The sequence below is a fragment of the Rhodofomes roseus genome (assembly GCF_022264815.1).
Source record: "Rhodofomes roseus strain CIRM-BRFM 1785 chromosome Unknown C8Q71scaffold_26, whole genome shotgun sequence".
Lineage (NCBI taxonomy): Eukaryota > Fungi > Basidiomycota > Agaricomycetes > Polyporales > Fomitopsidaceae > Rhodofomes > Rhodofomes roseus.
Genome location: NW_025952982.1, coordinates 174,555 through 192,769, shown reverse-complemented (window position 1 = coordinate 192,769; position 18,215 = coordinate 174,555). Strand labels below are relative to the sequence as shown.

General features: G+C 54.8%; 5 protein-coding genes across 5 annotated transcripts; 3 read left to right on the top strand and 2 right to left on the bottom strand.

Annotated features, from left to right (window-relative positions):
* The first annotated feature begins 461 nt into the window (after positions 1-461).
* On the top strand, positions 462-3,365 carry C8Q71DRAFT_300983 (uncharacterized protein). The gene is made up of 12 exons (XM_047917658.1): positions 462-542; positions 617-766; positions 832-926; positions 980-1,177; positions 1,241-1,314; positions 1,364-1,449; positions 1,502-1,674; positions 1,730-1,806; positions 1,866-1,969; positions 2,033-2,784; positions 2,852-3,069; positions 3,127-3,365. The coding sequence occupies exons 2-12, from the start codon at positions 673-675 to the stop codon at positions 3,257-3,259; spliced, it is 2,004 nt and encodes a 667-aa protein (XP_047774503.1). The 5' UTR covers positions 462-542; positions 617-672; the 3' UTR covers positions 3,260-3,365.
* Positions 3,366-3,713: 348 nt separating this feature from the next.
* C8Q71DRAFT_841489 (NAD-P-binding protein) lies at positions 3,714-5,366 on the bottom strand (the record flags this gene model as incomplete). The annotated part of the gene is made up of 6 exons (XM_047926537.1): positions 4,900-5,366; positions 4,667-4,838; positions 4,280-4,536; positions 4,114-4,227; positions 3,967-4,060; positions 3,714-3,908 (listed from the first exon to the last, which is right to left on the bottom strand). The coding sequence occupies exons 1-6, from the start codon at positions 5,094-5,096 to the stop codon at positions 3,714-3,716; spliced, it is 1,029 nt and encodes a 342-aa protein (XP_047774502.1). The 5' UTR covers positions 5,097-5,366.
* A 1,635-nt stretch (positions 5,367-7,001) lies between these two features.
* C8Q71DRAFT_782218 (NAD-dependent glutamate dehydrogenase) lies at positions 7,002-12,062 on the top strand. The gene is made up of 19 exons (XM_047924914.1): positions 7,002-7,424; positions 8,068-8,761; positions 8,819-9,016; positions 9,072-9,259; positions 9,313-9,377; positions 9,433-9,564; positions 9,616-9,737; positions 9,791-9,899; positions 9,958-10,047; positions 10,112-10,154; positions 10,212-10,311; positions 10,367-10,399; positions 10,450-10,644; positions 10,697-10,714; positions 10,763-10,960; positions 11,010-11,097; positions 11,155-11,321; positions 11,372-11,799; positions 11,852-12,062. Exons 1-19 carry the CDS (start codon positions 7,275-7,277, stop codon positions 11,918-11,920), a joined length of 3,087 nt encoding a protein of 1,028 aa, XP_047774501.1. The 5' UTR covers positions 7,002-7,274; the 3' UTR covers positions 11,921-12,062.
* On the bottom strand, positions 11,842-14,328 carry C8Q71DRAFT_882041 (amino acid transporter; the record flags this gene model as incomplete). The annotated part of the gene is made up of 11 exons (XM_047928495.1): positions 11,842-12,349; positions 12,404-12,606; positions 12,662-12,867; positions 12,921-13,168; positions 13,223-13,276; positions 13,326-13,436; positions 13,497-13,666; positions 13,719-13,850; positions 13,904-13,997; positions 14,048-14,132; positions 14,188-14,328. The coding sequence occupies 11 exons, from the start codon at positions 14,326-14,328 to the stop codon at positions 12,195-12,197; spliced, it is 1,599 nt and encodes a 532-aa protein (XP_047774500.1). The 3' UTR covers positions 11,842-12,194.
* An 844-nt stretch (positions 14,329-15,172) lies between these two features.
* On the top strand, positions 15,173-16,579 carry C8Q71DRAFT_715497 (kinase-like domain-containing protein; the record flags this gene model as incomplete). The annotated part of the gene is made up of 2 exons (XM_047921050.1): positions 15,173-16,388; positions 16,455-16,579. Coding segments are annotated over 2 exons (1,341 nt in total), but the record flags the coding sequence as incomplete, so codon positions are not given.
* Positions 16,580-18,215: the final 1,636 nt, after the last annotated feature.

The following is an 18,215-nucleotide window of genomic DNA, read 5'->3' as shown; positions in this document are numbered from 1 at the left end:
CAGGAAACATAAGAAGTACGTGGAGCGTTAATATGAGTCCTGGGTACTCGGTCGTGCTGCTCGATGGATCGTGCAACTTAGCAGTACGCGACTTCAATTGCCCAGTGATGCGACCCGGATGAGTAGCGCCACGTGCTTCCGAGTCGCTATTCAGTACTCAGTAGTTCAACATGGGCGGACGTGTGAGCACACTGTCAAAGTGGTCTGAGCTCGAGCGTAGCATGTACCAAATACTGTACCCATTCCGAAAGCCGACGTGGCTAAGGCCAGCGTCACAATCTCGAATACAAGCAAGGGTAAGGTGAGGGCGCGGACGCATCCCATTCTGTCAAACTTAGTCGCGGAATCGCGGGCCGCTTCACTCCGGAGCCACAGTATGCCTGTCAACGTCGCTGAGCTCGCCTGGCTGCCAACCCGTCCGCTCACTACGCTCGCTTAGCCTCGCTACTGAGTAGCTGCCATACACACGACTGTCACCTCACTCATTGAACTACGGGGATTGTACGGTTATTCTAGTCAATCATAGGCCTGACTGCTTGAGCGTGAGTCCAAGAGACCGTCAATGAAGACCGTGCCACTGACAAGTCATGGATGATGTGGTTGTTCACATTCGTAGTCTAGCTTCACAGATAATACTTTTCTGTGGAGAGAGCTGGAGAGAGACCTATTGCCATGACCGATGCGATGTCTGACCCGGATCCTAACATACGGCGGCCGTCAGGCTCGAGTGGCGCAGGTGCTGAGCCTGCCCACTGGACTGACGAAGGTACGTCGAGCGTCTTGCAGTGAGTGGAGTATATTCTCTGATAAGGCTGTATGTCTCTGTGCCAGATGTGACAATGAATGAAGCTATAGCGGGAACTGGTGTATTGGATAATCAGTCAAACATCACTCTCCTGGAAATCCCGTTGGATATAATTTTTGAGGTAAAATATGCATTTTCATCGCACACCAGGCAATCATAAACGCATCATTCAAGATCCTCGGACAATTGGAACCACTCGACCTTGCGAACCTCGCGCAGACCAACAGAACGTTTCGCACACTACTCCTTGAGTCTTCCCAAGGTGCTCGAATCTGGAAGACGGTCAGGAAGACTGCTGGAGAGACTCCTGACGGGCCCCAATGCGTGCCCTATATTGCTTGGGTCAGAATGTTGTATAGTGCGATATGTTCAGTAGGTATTTCGAAAGTCGGAGTACGAGGCTTTGTGCAGACTCATCCGCTTGTGATCTGGCAGGGATGCGGCGATGACGGGCCCCACATCGACTACGCTCTGATGCGCAGGATGTGCTCCGAATGTGACTCAACTATGTATATCTCGAATCAGGTGGTCTGCCCACGTAACTGACGGATCTACTAGGCTCTATGATCACGGAACCCTGATCCAAGATTCGAAGCACCCAGACGTCTCCGCCATAATCTTGCAACTCATCCCCCACACGACGAGTTAAGTATTCAGTCCGTAAAAGCTTTTGTCACGTACTGATCCAATACACAGGGAAAGGACCATATGATGCTACCGGGAAACGGTACTGGAAGACAGATATCACCACCATGACCGATACATACGTTGGATACTTGAAGGACGTCCAAGCCGGGAAGCCTGGGGCGTCAGAAGCTCTCGAAAGGTTCACGAATGAACGTGTCAAATACGTACAAACGATCATAGAAGTCGGTCATCGTGTTAAGCATACAAAGAGTGTCATCACTAAACCGGATCCCCCAGCACGAAGCGAAGTGTGATGAGTGGCAGCGCACCCGCAAGGAGGAGGAGAAGAAGCTCAAAGAGACTCAGTGCAAGCGGTGCGTCGGTCCTACGAAGAGAGTGCTGTGATAATAACGATCTCTGACGTGCTCTCTAGCTTGACAGAGTTATTCAGAGGTCTAGGCCATGCAGACGAAGACATACAAGTCACCGAGTTGTGTATATGGGAATTCGAAATCGAAGGCGAGATTGACGAAAAAGGTATGTCAACACAGGTGAACACAAGCGGTGGCTGCGACCTCATCATGAATCATGCATCTGTAGTGTGGCAGCGCGTTAGACTGAACCGCGAACCAGACGTAATAGCCCGGCGCCTCAAGCGCTTCGAGACACAATATTCGGACACTGTCAAGGTTCGCAAAAGTTTGGTGAAGAACATATATCATGACTACGCGCAGACACTACGCCCTAGCGACCGACTCCGCCTCCCGCCAGTCGACATGGTCTACATGACTCCCTCCTTTCGATTCAATATCTACGAGAATCCCGATGCCTCGCTTCAGGCCGTCAAGGAGCAGTGCGACGAAGCGGCGCGGCAGCTGCCAGAGATCGTCTCAACGTATCATGCCAGTATCAAGGCTGCCTTGCTAGTCGCCATAAAATCCGCGGCGCATGATAGGAAGCCAGACTGGAAGGAGTTAGGCCTTGACCACCGCCTCGGATTGGCCACCTCCGCGTTCGAATCCGAGCTTGTAGACGAACTCACACCCTTGTGCTCCATAGACGGCGTCCTCGCGTACTTCGCAACGGAGGAACTAGCGACAGAGAGAGGGAGATATTGGTTGCGACTACTGGCCATCAATGACGGCGCCGAGATAGAGCTGTTCGAATGGGATTGGGTGGCGTACAAGATCCTCACAGTGCTGGCGCTCGCACTGGGCCTTGATCCAGTAAAGGCAACACCTCGAGACTTCGACGAACGCGCTAGCCTTATGTTCTGTGGAGCAGGCGGCTGCTCCGAACGTGATGATGAGGATGATGAGGAATATTTCGAGTTCCATAATTGGCGCACGATCGTGAGTTCAATTGACCAAGTGTATTGACACACGTACATTCGTACACCGATTGACCGTTGTACTATAGATCCAGCACTGCTGGTTGCAGCATACACTGGTTTCCGACCCTTACTGTCAGCCGCTTATCGGACTACTCAACGAGAAGGACTCTCAGGTATTGCGAGAGGGTCCGGGCTGCGTTCACCCAGAGTCACACACTCATTGGACCTGCAATCACTGTTCCGTCTACTACAACGATATGAACTGGCAGACCTGGGATACTGTCGTGAATCATCTCCGCACAATGTGAGATATACCGCACACTTCTCGAGGGCAGAGCTCACCCCAGCGACGTTCTTGCAGTCACGCCATCCCTGACCCGAAAGAACATGTCGACTTCTTCTACGTCAGTCATGCCAAATCGTTCGAACCTTTCGACGCATCGATTCCGGATTCAGACTTCAAATACCTCGACATTGGTGACATGTCAGGCTGAAGGTGCCCGTCGGTACCTGTGACTTTGCCAGTCGAGTGCTTGCATACGTGTCATTGCAACGCTTTCCGACGACCTTGGAATGAAATATGTAGGCTACGTATGCTGACGAGATGTAAATGTACGTACGCGTATAGTGACCAGTGTGCCTATTATGATGACCATCTCCCCGTCCTGAATTTACTATCTGTGGCACACTTGTGTATCGTGGACTATGCCCAGAGATATGATGCAACAGACGTTGAGGTGCTTAGCGGCGCCGTTGCAACCCCTGAATTGGCTACATGCAGATTCCTGGAGCATCACAGCAAAGCGATCGACACTACATCATACACATCGGTCGGAAGACTGCCTCGTCGCCAAGGCCCCGTCGTCTAACTACATTACATACGTCCTTGTCTCCTTCCGTTTCTTTCCTTCCTTCGCCTCAAGCGCGCAGTCTTCATACAACTGCGGCTTACTCCAGCTGAGCAACACCCTCTCTGACGTAGTCGTCGAAGAGCGCCTTGTAGTCCTTGTGCCACCGGCTGAGCGCAGGGCGGCCCTCGACGAGGTCGCCCGCGCTCCACATGATACGCAGCTGGTCGATCTCGCGACGCGTCTCGTTGTCCGGGACGAGGATGTAAAACTTGCCTTGGCGGACGTAGTCGAGCTAAATCCGGAGGTTGAGTGCCAAGTATGAGAGGGAGCGAGCAAATCGATGGGCGCACCATATAGAGCACGGTCTCCTGAGCAGTCCACGCGCCAGCAGGCTTCTCTGCATCACCCTTGTCGCCGGTCATACCTGTCCAAGTCCAGCCGGGGCTGCGTGCACATAAGCACGGGCCTCTCGGGTCATAATGCGCGATGGGACGTACACGAAGAGATGCGCGGTCACGTTTGCGGGGGGCACGCTGTTCCGCAGCTCATACGCGAGTCCTTCCGTCAGAGACTTCACGGCGGCTTTCGAAGCGTTGTACGCAGGGTTGCCTCTGAATATCATAAGAATCAGCGAGTGGGTCCATCGGACGAGAATCAACGTACGGAGGATTGGTGATGCCCTGCTTCGATCCGGTGTTAATGACCACAGCCGGGTTTTCCTGGTGGATTATGGATGGCACGAACGTCTGCTGCACGTTCAGCACACTATCGGCCATCGGACATCGTGAGTGAAAGAGCTGGGCAGATAGCCAAGGTACGCACCCAAAGACATTGACATCGAACGTCTTGCGCCAGGCATCAATCCCCTCCCAAGACTTGCTCGGCAAGCCTATGCCGGCATTGTTCATGAGCACCGCGACCTGTCCAACAAGAAGCACACGGCGCGAGAGGTGAGCAAGTGGCACGCAGACAGACACAGCGCAAGCGCGGCCGGCGATGTCGTTGCGGCCGCCCAACGCGAACGAGGGCCGCCCGGGAGAGCCAGCTCACCTCGCCCCACGCCTCGTACACCTTGTCGCGGAGCCGGACGACGTCCTCGAGCTTGCTGACGTCCGTCGGCACCACGAGCACGTTCCCCTCCCCGACCACCTTCGTGACCTCCGCCCCAACCTTGTTCAGAGTCTCTTCATTCACGTCTGCAATCGCGATCTTCATGCCGACTCTGCGGGTAGATTCTGATGAGCATCTCGGAGGGCGGAGGGGAGAGGAGACGCAGCACGCACTTCGCGAGCTCGAGCGCGGCGGCTCGTCCGATCCCGCTCGCCGCCCCAGTGATGACGGCCACCCGCCCGGTGTGGATGACTGGGTGCACGCCCTCGTCCATCGCAGCCATGGTGGATTCGAATGCGCTCGAGTGTGATGCTGGTCGAAGAGGAGAGGGTCGACGACTGTTCCCGTTCCCATTCAGGCTGAGGCTCATCCCGGGCTCCGGCTAATGAATTGAGAGGTATACGGGTTTGTTGGGGTATGGGAAAAGGGTAAATGAGGAACTTCGAGCACGTTCCGCCTCTCTTATACCCCCCTAGCCCGAGGGAGCGGATACGTGACGTTGAGGGCATACCGCTCCTCACGTTGCACCTATCGCCGGAACGGATTCGGCTCGACTATACATGCATCTTCTCACAGCGCGAACACCATCATTGGGTAACAAGCTCTAAGCTGCGGTCTAGAACACCGACAAGGGAAGGGGATTGTGGTAAAGATATTATCAGATGTACCCAGTAGCGCTGTGGGTCCACAGGCGGAACTCACTTGACTCTTAGAGGTGTTGCAGCACAACTTTGCTGACTTCAGTCAACGTTTCTACGCACACATTGTTCGTACGGTCCTCTCAGTAACCGTACATTCAAAAGTCCACGGCATGCTGAAATCTGGACCGGGATGTATGTATTGGTTGGGCGCGAATTTGCAGCGCCCAAACTCGGCGCTGTGTTCACGTTGGCGTCACGATATCCCCAGCAGCCATCGGAATCGCACAAATATATACCGAAGTCCTGTACGCTACTATTGACAGCATCTCGTAAATGGATATGGACCCAACAGCAGACCTAAGCAGACTGTCCTTCCAATAGCAAAATTTGTGCAGGACCGGTCGTCTAAGGACTCACCTCGGTAGAGTTTGATATTTATCGGAGATGTTCATGCACGAGGGATGCTCTGCGTGCATGTATTGGATACATATCTCTTCGCGAGGACAACGCCATTCATACGTCCCCTCGCGTCGACGGCCTTCGTGCGACCTGCATCGCGCCCATGGCCACACGCCATCCATCTGCGCGGTAATCGGCGCGTCGAATTCAATCGGTATTCGTCATGCGCTCATCGGCACTGGTCCATCCGCGGCGGCTTGCTCCCACAACGTCACATCATGGCTAGACATCCTCCAGCGAGTGTCCACGGCGAAACAAATCGGCGCCAGGTAACTAGAGCGGTACCGTTTGGGCGTCAAGGAAGCTATCGGTGCCTGACCTGTGGGCGAAGTACTCGCTGACGTCCAGCCGTCGCCGGGGACGGTCGCAAACTGGCTATGTATGATCTTTTCGCAGGGCAAAACTTACGCAGACTCCACTCCGTTCTCCTGGACTTTGTCTTCATGGTGGCTTCTGTCGGGACATGAACTTTCCATTCTGTCGCGCGCGCAATGCGAAATCGTGTCCGAAGTGAAAGACGGACGCACCTAGCAGTCTCTTTGCATTACGTCCACCGGGTAACGTTGGAGAGCTGGACGATCATCCCCATAGCACGCTATTACACGGCCTACAGCACGCCACATCACGAGAACAAACTTCGTAACTGGTTGAGGTACTCACCCCATACATAACGTATTTCGCGGTGTGTCATGAGACAGCACCTTTTGCCTCCCCAAAATTTTGTCGTTTCACGGGATACTCGCTGTATGGAGACGCGACACGCCTTGTTCAAGCGCTTCGCGCACAAACCGCGGTCCTCCCGTCACGATGCAGCTGCAACAACCACGATGGTCAGCTGCTGTTGCACCTGTTGCACTCCTGAGCGAACGTGACCAACCTGCGCGCATGCGTTGAGCTTTGAGTCAATGCCAGTCTGCGACGGGTCTGTAACCGGATCTTCTGACCACCTCGGCCGATGCCTTCAGACGGAATGTGCCATACCTACATACCGGCTCCAGGATTGAAATTGATGCTCCTGCGACCGAGCGGCCCATCCAAGTTGTATCCAAGTGACATGGGGATTATCGAGCTCAAGATGGCCGCAGCGGATTGCGGACACCGGGTTGGAGGCGAGGACGAAGGAGACGCTGGGGCGCCTGCACTGCAGCAGGGATCGGGATTTCCGGCAAAATGATGTTTACCATTACAAGGGCGGTACTTGTGTTTACGGCCTTTCAGACCGTCTTAGATCTATTAGAGAGCGGCGGCAGCGGATCTTACAAGCGTAACAAACGTCCAGACCATCCAAGATTCCAAATTACGTCGGCCTCACACTTATAAAATGGACAACCCCTCGCAACCCGCTCACAAACTTTCTCCCCGCTTCCACTACAAGACCTCCACCGCGCGCTTTGCATCACCTCTTATTTTTACGACTTACGACTTCATAACCTAATAATCTAACGACCATGGCATCGACACCCACCGACGGACTCCTCCAGGTGCCAAACCAACTCGAGTCTACGCACCGTATCAAGAACGTGCCGGGCTACACTACGCCCGTGTTCAAGGGCAAGGAGGAGCAGAAGGCGAAGGTGCTCGCGAATGTCACGGCTAAGGTGAGTATATGCGCTTCACGTCCATTCGTCGTGAAGGTGTGGGGGAGCGAGTCGCGAGAGAAAGCGGTCGCGTTCAGCTGCAGGATGCCGTCGCGCGGGGTGTTCTCTCCGTCCTGTGGCCGGCATCGCAAAGTCGTGTCCGGGCGGCGGGTCTGCAAGCGCGCTGTCGGCAGTGGCATTGCCCTGGGCGCATCTCGGTGCCTGTCCGAGTCCGAATCGTACAGGGTCCTGGCAGACTCCAAGACAGGGAGCCAGAAACGCGTCCTTATCGCTGGGCGTTGCCCAACCTGTGCACCCTAGCAGCTGCCTTCATCAGACTGGCCAAATCTGCGGGAGTGGGAAACCCGACCGTCGCAGATGGCAAGGGACAGCCCATCCGGAAGAGCAGAGTTTGAGACGCGCCGCGGAGGTAGTGGGAGAAAGACGCGTCGTACGCAGTAACGAGCGATTCTGGTCTCGATTTTCCCTCCTCAGTCCACCGTGCCACCACCGCGTTTTGTCGCGTATCACGATGATCTACGCGTGCTGCTTCTGTGCTTTCACGCGACGTGCACGTTCTAACGCGTAAATACGAACGCGTCTGCGCGCGATCACGCACGTTCAACCGAATCACGAACGATCCTAACGCGATGTGCAATTGCAGGGCTTCATCCCGCGCGAGCTGGTTGCGAACGAGGTCAACTGGTTCTACGCGCACCTCGGCATCGACGACACGTACTTCCAGGCCGAGTCCGTCGACGTGATCTCCGACCACATCATCGCGCTCTTCGGCGCGAAGGTGCTCGCGTTCACGAAGCACGACTCGTCCAAGCTCGTGATCGACCTCGAGACGGTCAAGGAGGATGGCGCGACGTTCATCCACTCGAGCACGCCCGGCAAGACCTCGACAGAGGGCCCCGGCGCCACGTGCGAGAGCAGGATCGACGAGCTGTTCTTGGACAGCAGCACCCCCGAGAAGGCGTTCAGGCTCGAGACGTACCGCTCGCAAAGTATCTCGGCCACGGCGAGCCAGCAGCTGCGGTGCTATTTCGTCACGAAGTGCAACTTCCCCAAGGAGCCTCGCGCTTCGACGCGCACGGATGGCAAGACGGATATCCGCTCAGTGTCCGACGCGGCCTTCCTCGAGAAGGCGAGCGAGAACACGCTGGAGCTGTACCAGAGCGTCATGCGGAATGTCGAGACGCGGTATGGGCCCGTGATTGAGGTCTTCGAGGTTGAAGGTAGTCGTGAGCGACGGCTCGTCATCGGTTACAAGATGGGCGGCACGAAGAAGTTCTTCAGTGCGCTCTCGAACTTGTATCATTTCTATTCCTTGTATTCAGCAAGGAAATATGTCGGTGCGTGCGTTAAACGTGAAACAGTATCGGACACTAACGCTAGTCCATCTGTCATAGAGCATTTCTCGAATGGAGTGACGATCATATGCTTGTACCTCAACCCACTGCCAGACTCGCACGCGCCCCCAATCGAGCACTCGATCTTCCAGGTTATGAAGGAGGCTTCGCTGCTCTACTGCCTGCCGGACAACCCGTTCTTCTACGCTGGTGCCGGCCCTACAGAGGGACATGCCGTCCAGGAGGCGACATATGCTTGTACGTGCTCTCACCACATCAGACTCGAGTGGGAAGCTGACGGTTATCTGTACAGACTGCGGGTGGGTCTTCGCCCAGCACTTCTGCAACCGCCTGGGCCCTTCGTACCTTGCGTTGCGTAACATCCTGGACGAGTCCAACGCTAGCCATGCGGAGGTGCTCAATGACATCAAGCGGCGGTTCCGTGAGGAGACGTTCACTCGCGAGAGCATCGCGCAGACCATCCATGCTCATCCGGATTTGGTGAGTAGCATCTGGGTTCCATGATAAGTAAATCAAACCTCATAATGCTGCAGATCAATCTGCTCTATGTCAATTTCGCCATGGTGCACTACCCCGCGTCGGACCAAGCCAATTTGATGTACGTAGTTCATCATATTCCGTCGTGAATGATCGCTGATGGAATGCATTATTAGGCCGACGCTCTCGTATCAACGCTTGCAGACGCACCAGATCCTCAGCGACCAAGAGTTGTACGACAAGCTCCGCAAAACGGTGCCGAACAAGCATGAGCTCCAAGTGCTCGAGAGCTTCCTCATCTTCAACAAGTGCGTGACCGAGCTTCGGAGACGGGAACATTGCTGACGAGGGGTCCTTAGGCATGTGCTCAAGACGAACTTCTACCAGCCGACCAAGGTCGCGCTGTCGTTCCGCCTGGCACCTGAGTTCTTGCCAGAAGTTGAATATCCTAGGAAGCCCTTTGGGATGTTATTCGTCATCGGTCAGTTGTCTCGCACTCAGAAGCGAGATCGCAGAAACTCATAATACGTCTAGGCGGCGAGTTCCGTGGATTCCACATTCGGTTCAGGGACGTTGCCCGGGGTGGCATCCGGCTGGTCATGTCTCGGAACAGGGAGACTTACTCCATCAACCAACGCATGCTGTGAGCAAACAACTACGCCTGCACAGACGAGGACACGTTTCTAACGTGCATAACATAGCTTCGACGAGAACTATGGCCTTGCCTCGACGCAGTCGCTCAAGAACAAGGATATCCCGGAAGGCGGTGCAAAGGGTACCATTCTGCCGTCGTATGTGACAAGCAGCCCTGCATGCTGACTTTGTGGATGCTGTGCTGACAATACCGAACAATAGGCTCGGTGCAAGTCCTCGATTGTGCTTCGAGAAATACGTCGATGTGAGTCGGAGCGAGGACGGTCTTGTGTGCTCGCAATGTTGACATCGTTTCACAAAGGCGGTCGTCGACCTCCTCATTCCCGGACAAAGCCCGGGCATCAAGGAGAAACTGGTCGACCTCTACGGAAAGCCCGAGATACTCTTCTTTGGCCCTGATGGTAGGTTCACCTCGCCTGTTTGCAGCGCTAGCCTGACACTGACATGTCTCATCAGAGGGTACGGCGGACATGATGGACTGGGCAGCGAGTGAGTGTAGAGGCTATCCAGCGTGTGCTATCTTGCTAACTCTCCTATAGTTCATGCGCGTGAGCGTGGAGCCGAGACATGGTGGAAGTCATTCACCACCGGCAAGAGTGCTGAGAAGCTCGGTGGTATTCCGCACGACACATACGGAATGACGTCTCTGTCGATCCGTCAGTACGTACTCGGTCTCTACAAGCAGCTAGGTTTGCGGGAGAAAGACATCACCAAGGTACAGACTGGTGGGCCAGGTACGTTTCTGTTCTTATCGCCACGAAGTTCCTCGGCTTACATCTACTGAAGACGGCGACCTCGGTTCAAGTAAGTGGTATACCCCTGACGTTTGGAATAACATTAACGTCAATGTAGACGAGATCCTCCTCAGCTCGGACAAGACGATCGCCATCATCGATGGCAGTGGTGTGCTCGCTGACCCCGCTGGCCTGGATCGTGAAGAGTTGATCAGGCTGGCGAAGAAACGTGTGCCCGTGGCCAATTTCGACCGATCAAAACTCAGCAAGGATGGGTACCTTGTGCTCGTCGAAGACCAAGACATCAAGCTACCTTGTCAGTGCCCAGAGTAACATAGATGATGATGAGACTCACATATGATCAGCGGGCGAGGTCGTCATCGATGGCACTGACTTCAGGAACACTGCACATCTGCGTTTCAAGGCTGACCTCTTCGTGCCATGCGGTGGCAGGTGAGAAACTCGTTGTTCGTAGGTCAAGGAAAAGGTCAATTGACACTTTCTTTGCAGGCCGGAGGCTGTCAACATCTCAAATGTCGCCGCCTTGGTCGATGCGGAGGGCAAGCCGAACTTCAAGTACGTTGTCGAGGGCGCCAATCTGTTCTTCACCCAGCAAGCACGCTTGTATCTCGAAAAGCGCAAGGTCATCCTGTTCAAGGATTCCAGTACTAACAAGGGTGGGTTCGCTGCGTGCGTGCAGTGTGCGGGCTGGACTAACTTTCAATAGGTGGTGTCACTAGTTCGTCCCTGGAGGTCCTCGCCGGTCTCGCCCTCTCCACCGAGGAATACGTCGACTTGATGATCTTTAAGGACGGGAAGCCTTCCACATTCTACCAGAACTACGTCAAGGACATCCAGACGAAGATCTCCGAAAACGCAGCTGCCGAATTCTCGTGCATCTGGAAGGAGCATGCTCGTGCGCAAGGCTCTAAGCTACGCACCCTTATATCGGATGAGTTGTCGGGCAAGCTCAACGACTTGCAAGCGGAGCTGGAGAGCTCAGATCTTTACGATGACCACACCATGAGGAAAAACGTCATGACCCGCGCTGTCCCGAAAACCTTGGTCGACCAGATCGGCATCGAGGAGTTCCTGAGGAGGTTACCGGAGCCATATCAACGGGCACTATTCTCCAGCTGGGTAGCGTCCCGCTTTGTGAGTGTCATTTGAGGGTCACTGTGATCACAACTGACTAACATTCTTGCAGATATACAAGTACGGCGTCAACGGGTCTTCCGTCGATTTCTTCCACTTCGTGCGGGACCTTGCATTGTAGAACATCAAGGACATGGGTATGAAAAATCGGTCATAGGAAAGTCAAGCGCTCTGTTGTACATTACTCATCTATGTTATTGGACCTGAGCATAGAATTATCTGATCACAAGTATCGCGGGAACGCTGGAAGATTCACAGCAAAGATTTGACAGTAACATCTACCGAACAACATGGCACATAAGGTATATGTATATCAATCTGCGTGTAGTCAGTCGACATCCAGCTATTCGTACTCGGGGTTTGACGACTCTGGAAGACATGTCACTGACGATTCATCATGTTCTTACCTCCTTCTCATAAACACTGAACGAAGCCGTGGTACTGCTGTCGTCGATGTTTGGAAGGGGCCCAGGGAACCAATGCCGCGCCGACAAGACCCACGAGCCACAAGCGAAAAGGAAGACGACCATGATGAGCAGAACGGCGTAATCTGTCGCGGACGATAATGAGGTCAGCTTTCCCGGCGCGACGTGAAGATGCGTACTCATGTTTGCTGCAACCGGAGTCTGCGTTGTCGGAAAACAGAGAAGCACGATGATGAAGGTCACCCATGCCACTGCTATTGACCCGATCGGGGTCGACCAGCGCCCAAGTGAGAAAGGTCCAGGGACAAGCCTATGTCGTCCCGATGTGATGCGGAGGAATATCGGGGTGGCGTACGAAGTGTACAAACCGATCACGGATGCACTGATTGTTGAGTGTTAGACGTTTAGAGTGCATACACTTTCAGAGTAAATCGTACCTTGCCAGAGAGGTCAGCGCTGCTGAGGAGAAGCCGAGCAGGCCACAAATCGCGGCGAGGAACATGACGAGCCAGACTGCGTTCACTGGCGTCTGTGTGTGATGGTTCACCCTCTTCCACCAACGTGAACCGGGCAGGGCATTATCGCGCGCGAACGCGAAGACCACGCGAGATGCATCTACGCCTTGCGCAGCACCACATAGGAACTTCCGTAACAGCGTAAGTCAGGATATCATCCTAGAGGGTGCCGCTTACTCACCTGCACCGTGATAGTGATGCACCATATAGCCAGCATGCCCTTCTTGCCTATGATGTCCAGGTAGAGCTGGCCCATCGAAAGCGCGAGTGGAGTCGAGAGCAAGTCTGGCACGGATGCTATGGAGAACGAGATGGCGACGTTCAGAATCCATCCGAGAGCTCCGACGGAGGCCACTGAGAGCAGGATAGCTGTCGGCGCGGCCTTCGCGGCCCCTGCTGTTTCCTCTGAGATGTGCGCAGCAGAGTCATCTGAGCTGAACAGTGAGCATGCGTCCTCTACGTATCTAGTATCGAAGCCCTTACAGCCGGTGAATTGCCACATGGGGACAGTGAAGGCCAGAAGAAACGCCCAGCCGGCTGCGAAAGACATCAACATCTGAATAGCACGCCACTATATGAGACTTACAATTGGACCATCCAGTGAAGTTTTCGTAGGACGTGAAAGCGACCTTCGTGGAGACCCTATTTTCTCCTGCGCAGACAGGCAGAAGAATTGTCGCCGCTATGGTTGCGCCAACTGGCATGTTACGTCAGTTTCAAGGGGCACTGCAGCTCAGACAGTAGCGTATCCGCTTACGCGTGATTACAGCCAAGAACAAATTGAGCCGTGCAAGTATCCTCGTCGCCGCTGAGCACATCATTCCATGTAGGAACAACATGGCCAGCAAGATTCCATAAGTCGGCCCAGGACCCAAGACTACTCTGCCATCGGTACCCACAGCAATAGCTGTCGTTATCATTTGTGCTCTGTCGCAGTAAGTATGTTGGGTTTGAAATAGACGCGTACAGTAGGACTCACAATGTGTAGTCGATGGAGCAGACCAGCGTGACCTGCCCGGTGATATTGGCCCACCCGGTGATCCAGCTTGCCAAAGGAGCATATTGTTCTGGAGCTAGTTTGGCAGAGAAATAATAGAGTCCTGCGCTCGTCCTGTATAAGCAGCTCAGCTGCTAGTTTGCGAACCTATGTCAACGTGCACTCACGGCATCGAGGAGGCCATCTCCGCCATAACTGCTGCAACGCACATCACAAAAGGAACAGGTATACCCCATCCCCACACGAGACCGACATGGCCGCCTTCGTCTGGTCAGTGGTTGACACACGGGAATGGTTGAGGTGGCTCTCACCAGAAGCTAGAATCAGGGACAACGTCGAAGAAATACCGCTAACGACGGCCATGATAGAGAAGGAGAACGCTATCGTCTCGATGGACTGTGCATCGGAGCATAAGTATCACAGAGGGCATCAACTTCGATAGCCTACTCACCGAGAACTCTCTTTTGAATTCGCTTTTGTATCCGAGTTCTGCGAGGCGAGCATCGTCGGCTACATCGAGACTTTCATCTGACTTTCGCGCTTTCAGTCCAGAGGTGTCACGGCCGACGACGGGTTGGGTATCCTGTTTCATTTCAACGGCGGGTACGCGGAAGAGGAGTATAGGGAAGTCCGAACGATGGGTTTCATCCCAATAGAGTACATACCTCCGTTATTCATACCTACGCCAGTACACACTCCGCGACGGAAGAGCACGAGCCCCGTCTGAGCTGACGGAAGCAGAGATAAGCAGTCAGCGTAACATGGGAATACTCGAGACAACGCCACACTTCATAGGATGAGCCATGGGGAAACCGATAGGTTTTATGGCAGGCGACTCCTCTGAGTTTGTCTTCTTCCGACAGACGCGGTACTTCGATAAGTCCAATGTTCTCACCACGCGCCGCTCATAGATGGCCTGACTCAATCGTTGTCTAGACGCTATGCTGTGTGGTAACCTTCACGGGACACATAGACCTCTGTGTTGCCCAATTACAGCGAGTACAATGGGGATCTGCATGAACATGCCTGTCAGCTTGACAAATTCATGACCGTGGCGGCCGTCACCGTGATTGCCTTGGATTCAGCGCTTCGTTACTTCGTTTCATCTCATGATAAGTAAGACACAGTGTTGGAGTGAAGTCACTGCTGCAGTTTGTGTCCGAGTGGAAGGAGGCAGCCTGAGGACGTGGAGGACATCGAACTAGTCACCTGCCAATTCGGGGATAGCATCCTTACCTAATACGGAGCCCCGCTGTCGAGGCGGCCCCGCACTCGGTGTGACCCATCTTGACATTGCTCACTCAGGTCACTCACTGCAGCTCGTCTTACTCTGCCCCCCGTACTCTTCTACCGCCACCACGGCCCAGCACTCTCTCATTATTCTCTGCTATAATCTTGACCTCCGAGCCGAAGCTTGCTAGCGCGCCGTTCAGTGAATGCTTCTAGCCGCCCAAGAATTTACAACCTCATTTTCAGACCCACCGTCGCCCAATGAACCTACCTTCATTACACGGCCAAAGCTCGCGAACCTCTTCTCCGAGGACGATAGCGGCAGCGGGTATCTGAAGTCACAAGAACTTCTTAAACATGACGAGGTGTTGAGTCGGGAGCTGGAAGATGTGCCGAGCTATACCCAAGCCACGTCCGCCCCGGAATCTCAAGACCGCTTCGTCGCATCCCCCTTGTCATATTCCTGCTCTGTAGGCGATGCTCATGCTGCGGACTTGTCACAGTCACCGGCGGCGTTGTTCCTATCTTCGTTCAGCCCATCTGCGCCCATGGACGCCATCCCCGAAGACGCTGAAGGAGCTATTGTAGCCGGGTACACGCTCGGCCCTATCATCGGCGTTGGGGGGTTCTCTACTATCCGCCAGGCCACCTCGTCCGAAGGCGGTAGCGTTGCAATCAAAATCGTGCGGCGATCAGACCTCTCTGCGCGAGTTCGCAAGCGGCTCGGTCGCGAAACGACCATCTGGAGGTCCCTCAGCCACGAGCATGTCCTACCGCTATTCTCCGTTACTCAAATGCCTCATGCAGATTACTACGTGACCTTGTATTGCCCCGCCGGCACCCTGTTCGACATCTTGAAGCGAGATGGGCATCCGGCATTGCCGCAAGACGATGCAGGGATGATGTTCAGGCAGGTGGTGCGGGGGCTGAGGTATCTGCATGAAGTGGCGGGGGTTGTGCATGGGGATATGAAGCTGGAGAACGTGCTCGTAGATGAGATGGGTGTGTGTAGAATTGCAGACTTTGGAATGGCACGCAAGATCGGCGAGGTCGAAGAACCCGATGCGGAGAGCAGTGAGTCGTCGTCGAGAGGCACTCCTGCCACGCTGCCACGAAGATCGCACGGCACGCAAGGTCCGCTGCACAAACACCTGTCTTTGATGCGACATGGCGGCACCCGCCATCGCGGCTCGACACCTCTGCCTTCTTCAACGACGACGCCGTGCCGTAGCCGAGAGTTCCCGCAGGGATCACTCCCCTATGCCTCCCCCGAACTTCTGCTTCCGTCGTCTTCAACGGCACACTCACCCAATCCTGCACAGGATATCTGGGCCCTGGGCGTCATGTTGTACACGCTTCTGACTGGGCGTCTGCCATTCATGGATTCATATGATCCTCGTTTGCAGATGAAAATACTACACGGTGAGTCTCAAAGTCACAAATCACGTAAAGTAGCGGAAGTCTGACGTATAACTTTTCATCGAATAGGCGTGTACGAGATGCCTAAAGGCATCGGCCATGGCGCAGAACGCGTTCTCACTGGCTGCTTGGAACGCTCTGTTCCAAATCGATGGACAATCGCGATGGTTGACGAGGTTGCTTGGGGCATTGGCTGGGGCGCTGAGGGCGACGAAGCCTCGCCTCCGCCTGAGATCCCATCACGCGTCTCGTCCAAGTCCCGCTCACGGCCACACCCTGGTGTGCGCATCGACGCAGACGTGATTGATGACCTCGAAAGCGTGCGATCGCCCTCATGCATGACACGCTCGGAAAGTCGCTCGCCATCGTCGGCGCGCCGCCGCAGCGCATCACGGCACGCACACGTACATTCACACCATCCGTACGAGCCGCACCATCAGCTGCACCATCATCACGAGCACCCGCCTCATCCTCGCCCCATGGAGCCCAGCTTCTCCGCGCTCACGAACGCCATCCTGCGCACGAGCTCGGCGGACTCCGACTCGTCTGGCTCTGCGCTGAACGAATCCGCTCTCCTCATGACGCCAGGCCAACCTCAGCGTCAGGAACGCGAGCGGGGACGGCTACCGAGGCCTAAAGCCCAGCTTCCAATGGACCTGCCCATCCCAGACTCTCGCTCCGTTAGCCCTCTCGATGCTCTTCTCACCCCCGCGGACTCCCTACGAGCAGCCGAGCCTTCGGAGGGAGTGGACAAGTCACCGGCGATGGGCGATATCTTCTCGCCTGTCGTCGAGTCTACGTCGGGCGATGGCGACGAACATTGGTCGTACGGCGACGACGCGGACGTGGTGCATTCTGCAAGGGAACAGCTCAGACATGTCCTCGAACGGGATTCGCAGCGATCCGGTCCTGGACGGCGAGGAAGCGTGCCACCACCCTCTGCACGGACGCCATTCCAGTGTCCATCTCCCTCGGGCCTTTACACGCCGGCGACGCCTCGCTCGATCCAGTCTCGCAGTCACAGTGTGGACGTGCGGCCTGTCGGCCACCGAAACGATGGCTGAACGCGCTGACACAGGCCAGCTGAGCATTACCGCTGCCCCTCATCCATTCCTGGACGTTCTTTACGTATATGGGTTACGTGCCGCCGCGACGTGGCATTGAAGTACATTGGTCGCTGTATCATTTACGTCGCCGTCGATGACATAACGAAGAGATACTGTTAAGTTATACCCCCTTCCCCCTTCCCCTTTCCGTATCTTCCTCCCCTCTCATTCTTATTGCATCTCGTCCACTCCAATCGTCGTCCAATGTTTCAGTACGATCTCTCGCCTCTGATGTATAGTCTGGCTTCGAGGTCTCAGTTGCCGGCCGACCGGCGTGTAATACAGTACTATTAGTGGTATTATACTCTCGCAATGATATGGTTTGCGCATTCTATTGACGGCTCCCTCAAGTGAATCTGGATTGATGGCTTCAATCTTACATTCCAGAGCACCCCTCCGGCGCGACGGAATACATGTACAGTACATTCGTAGTCGGTTGTACGTTCCCTCCAGCTACCTAGTGTCGCTGTGTCTGTTTAACATGCCCTCTCCAGCGCGCAGTCGAATGGAGCATACACGTCAGTCAGGCAGAAAGCTCGCCCAGGGTGTCGAGTCGACGTCGATATTCTCGTACGACAAGTCACTGAGCGTGGACCAGACCGGCACGGAGCGATCTGCTGGAAAGGCGTAGAAGAAGTCTACGTATTCTTGTAGGTTGTTGACAGCAGGTCTGTGACATCAATATCTGAGCAAGTAAATTTTAACGTTGAGCGATATGAATGAA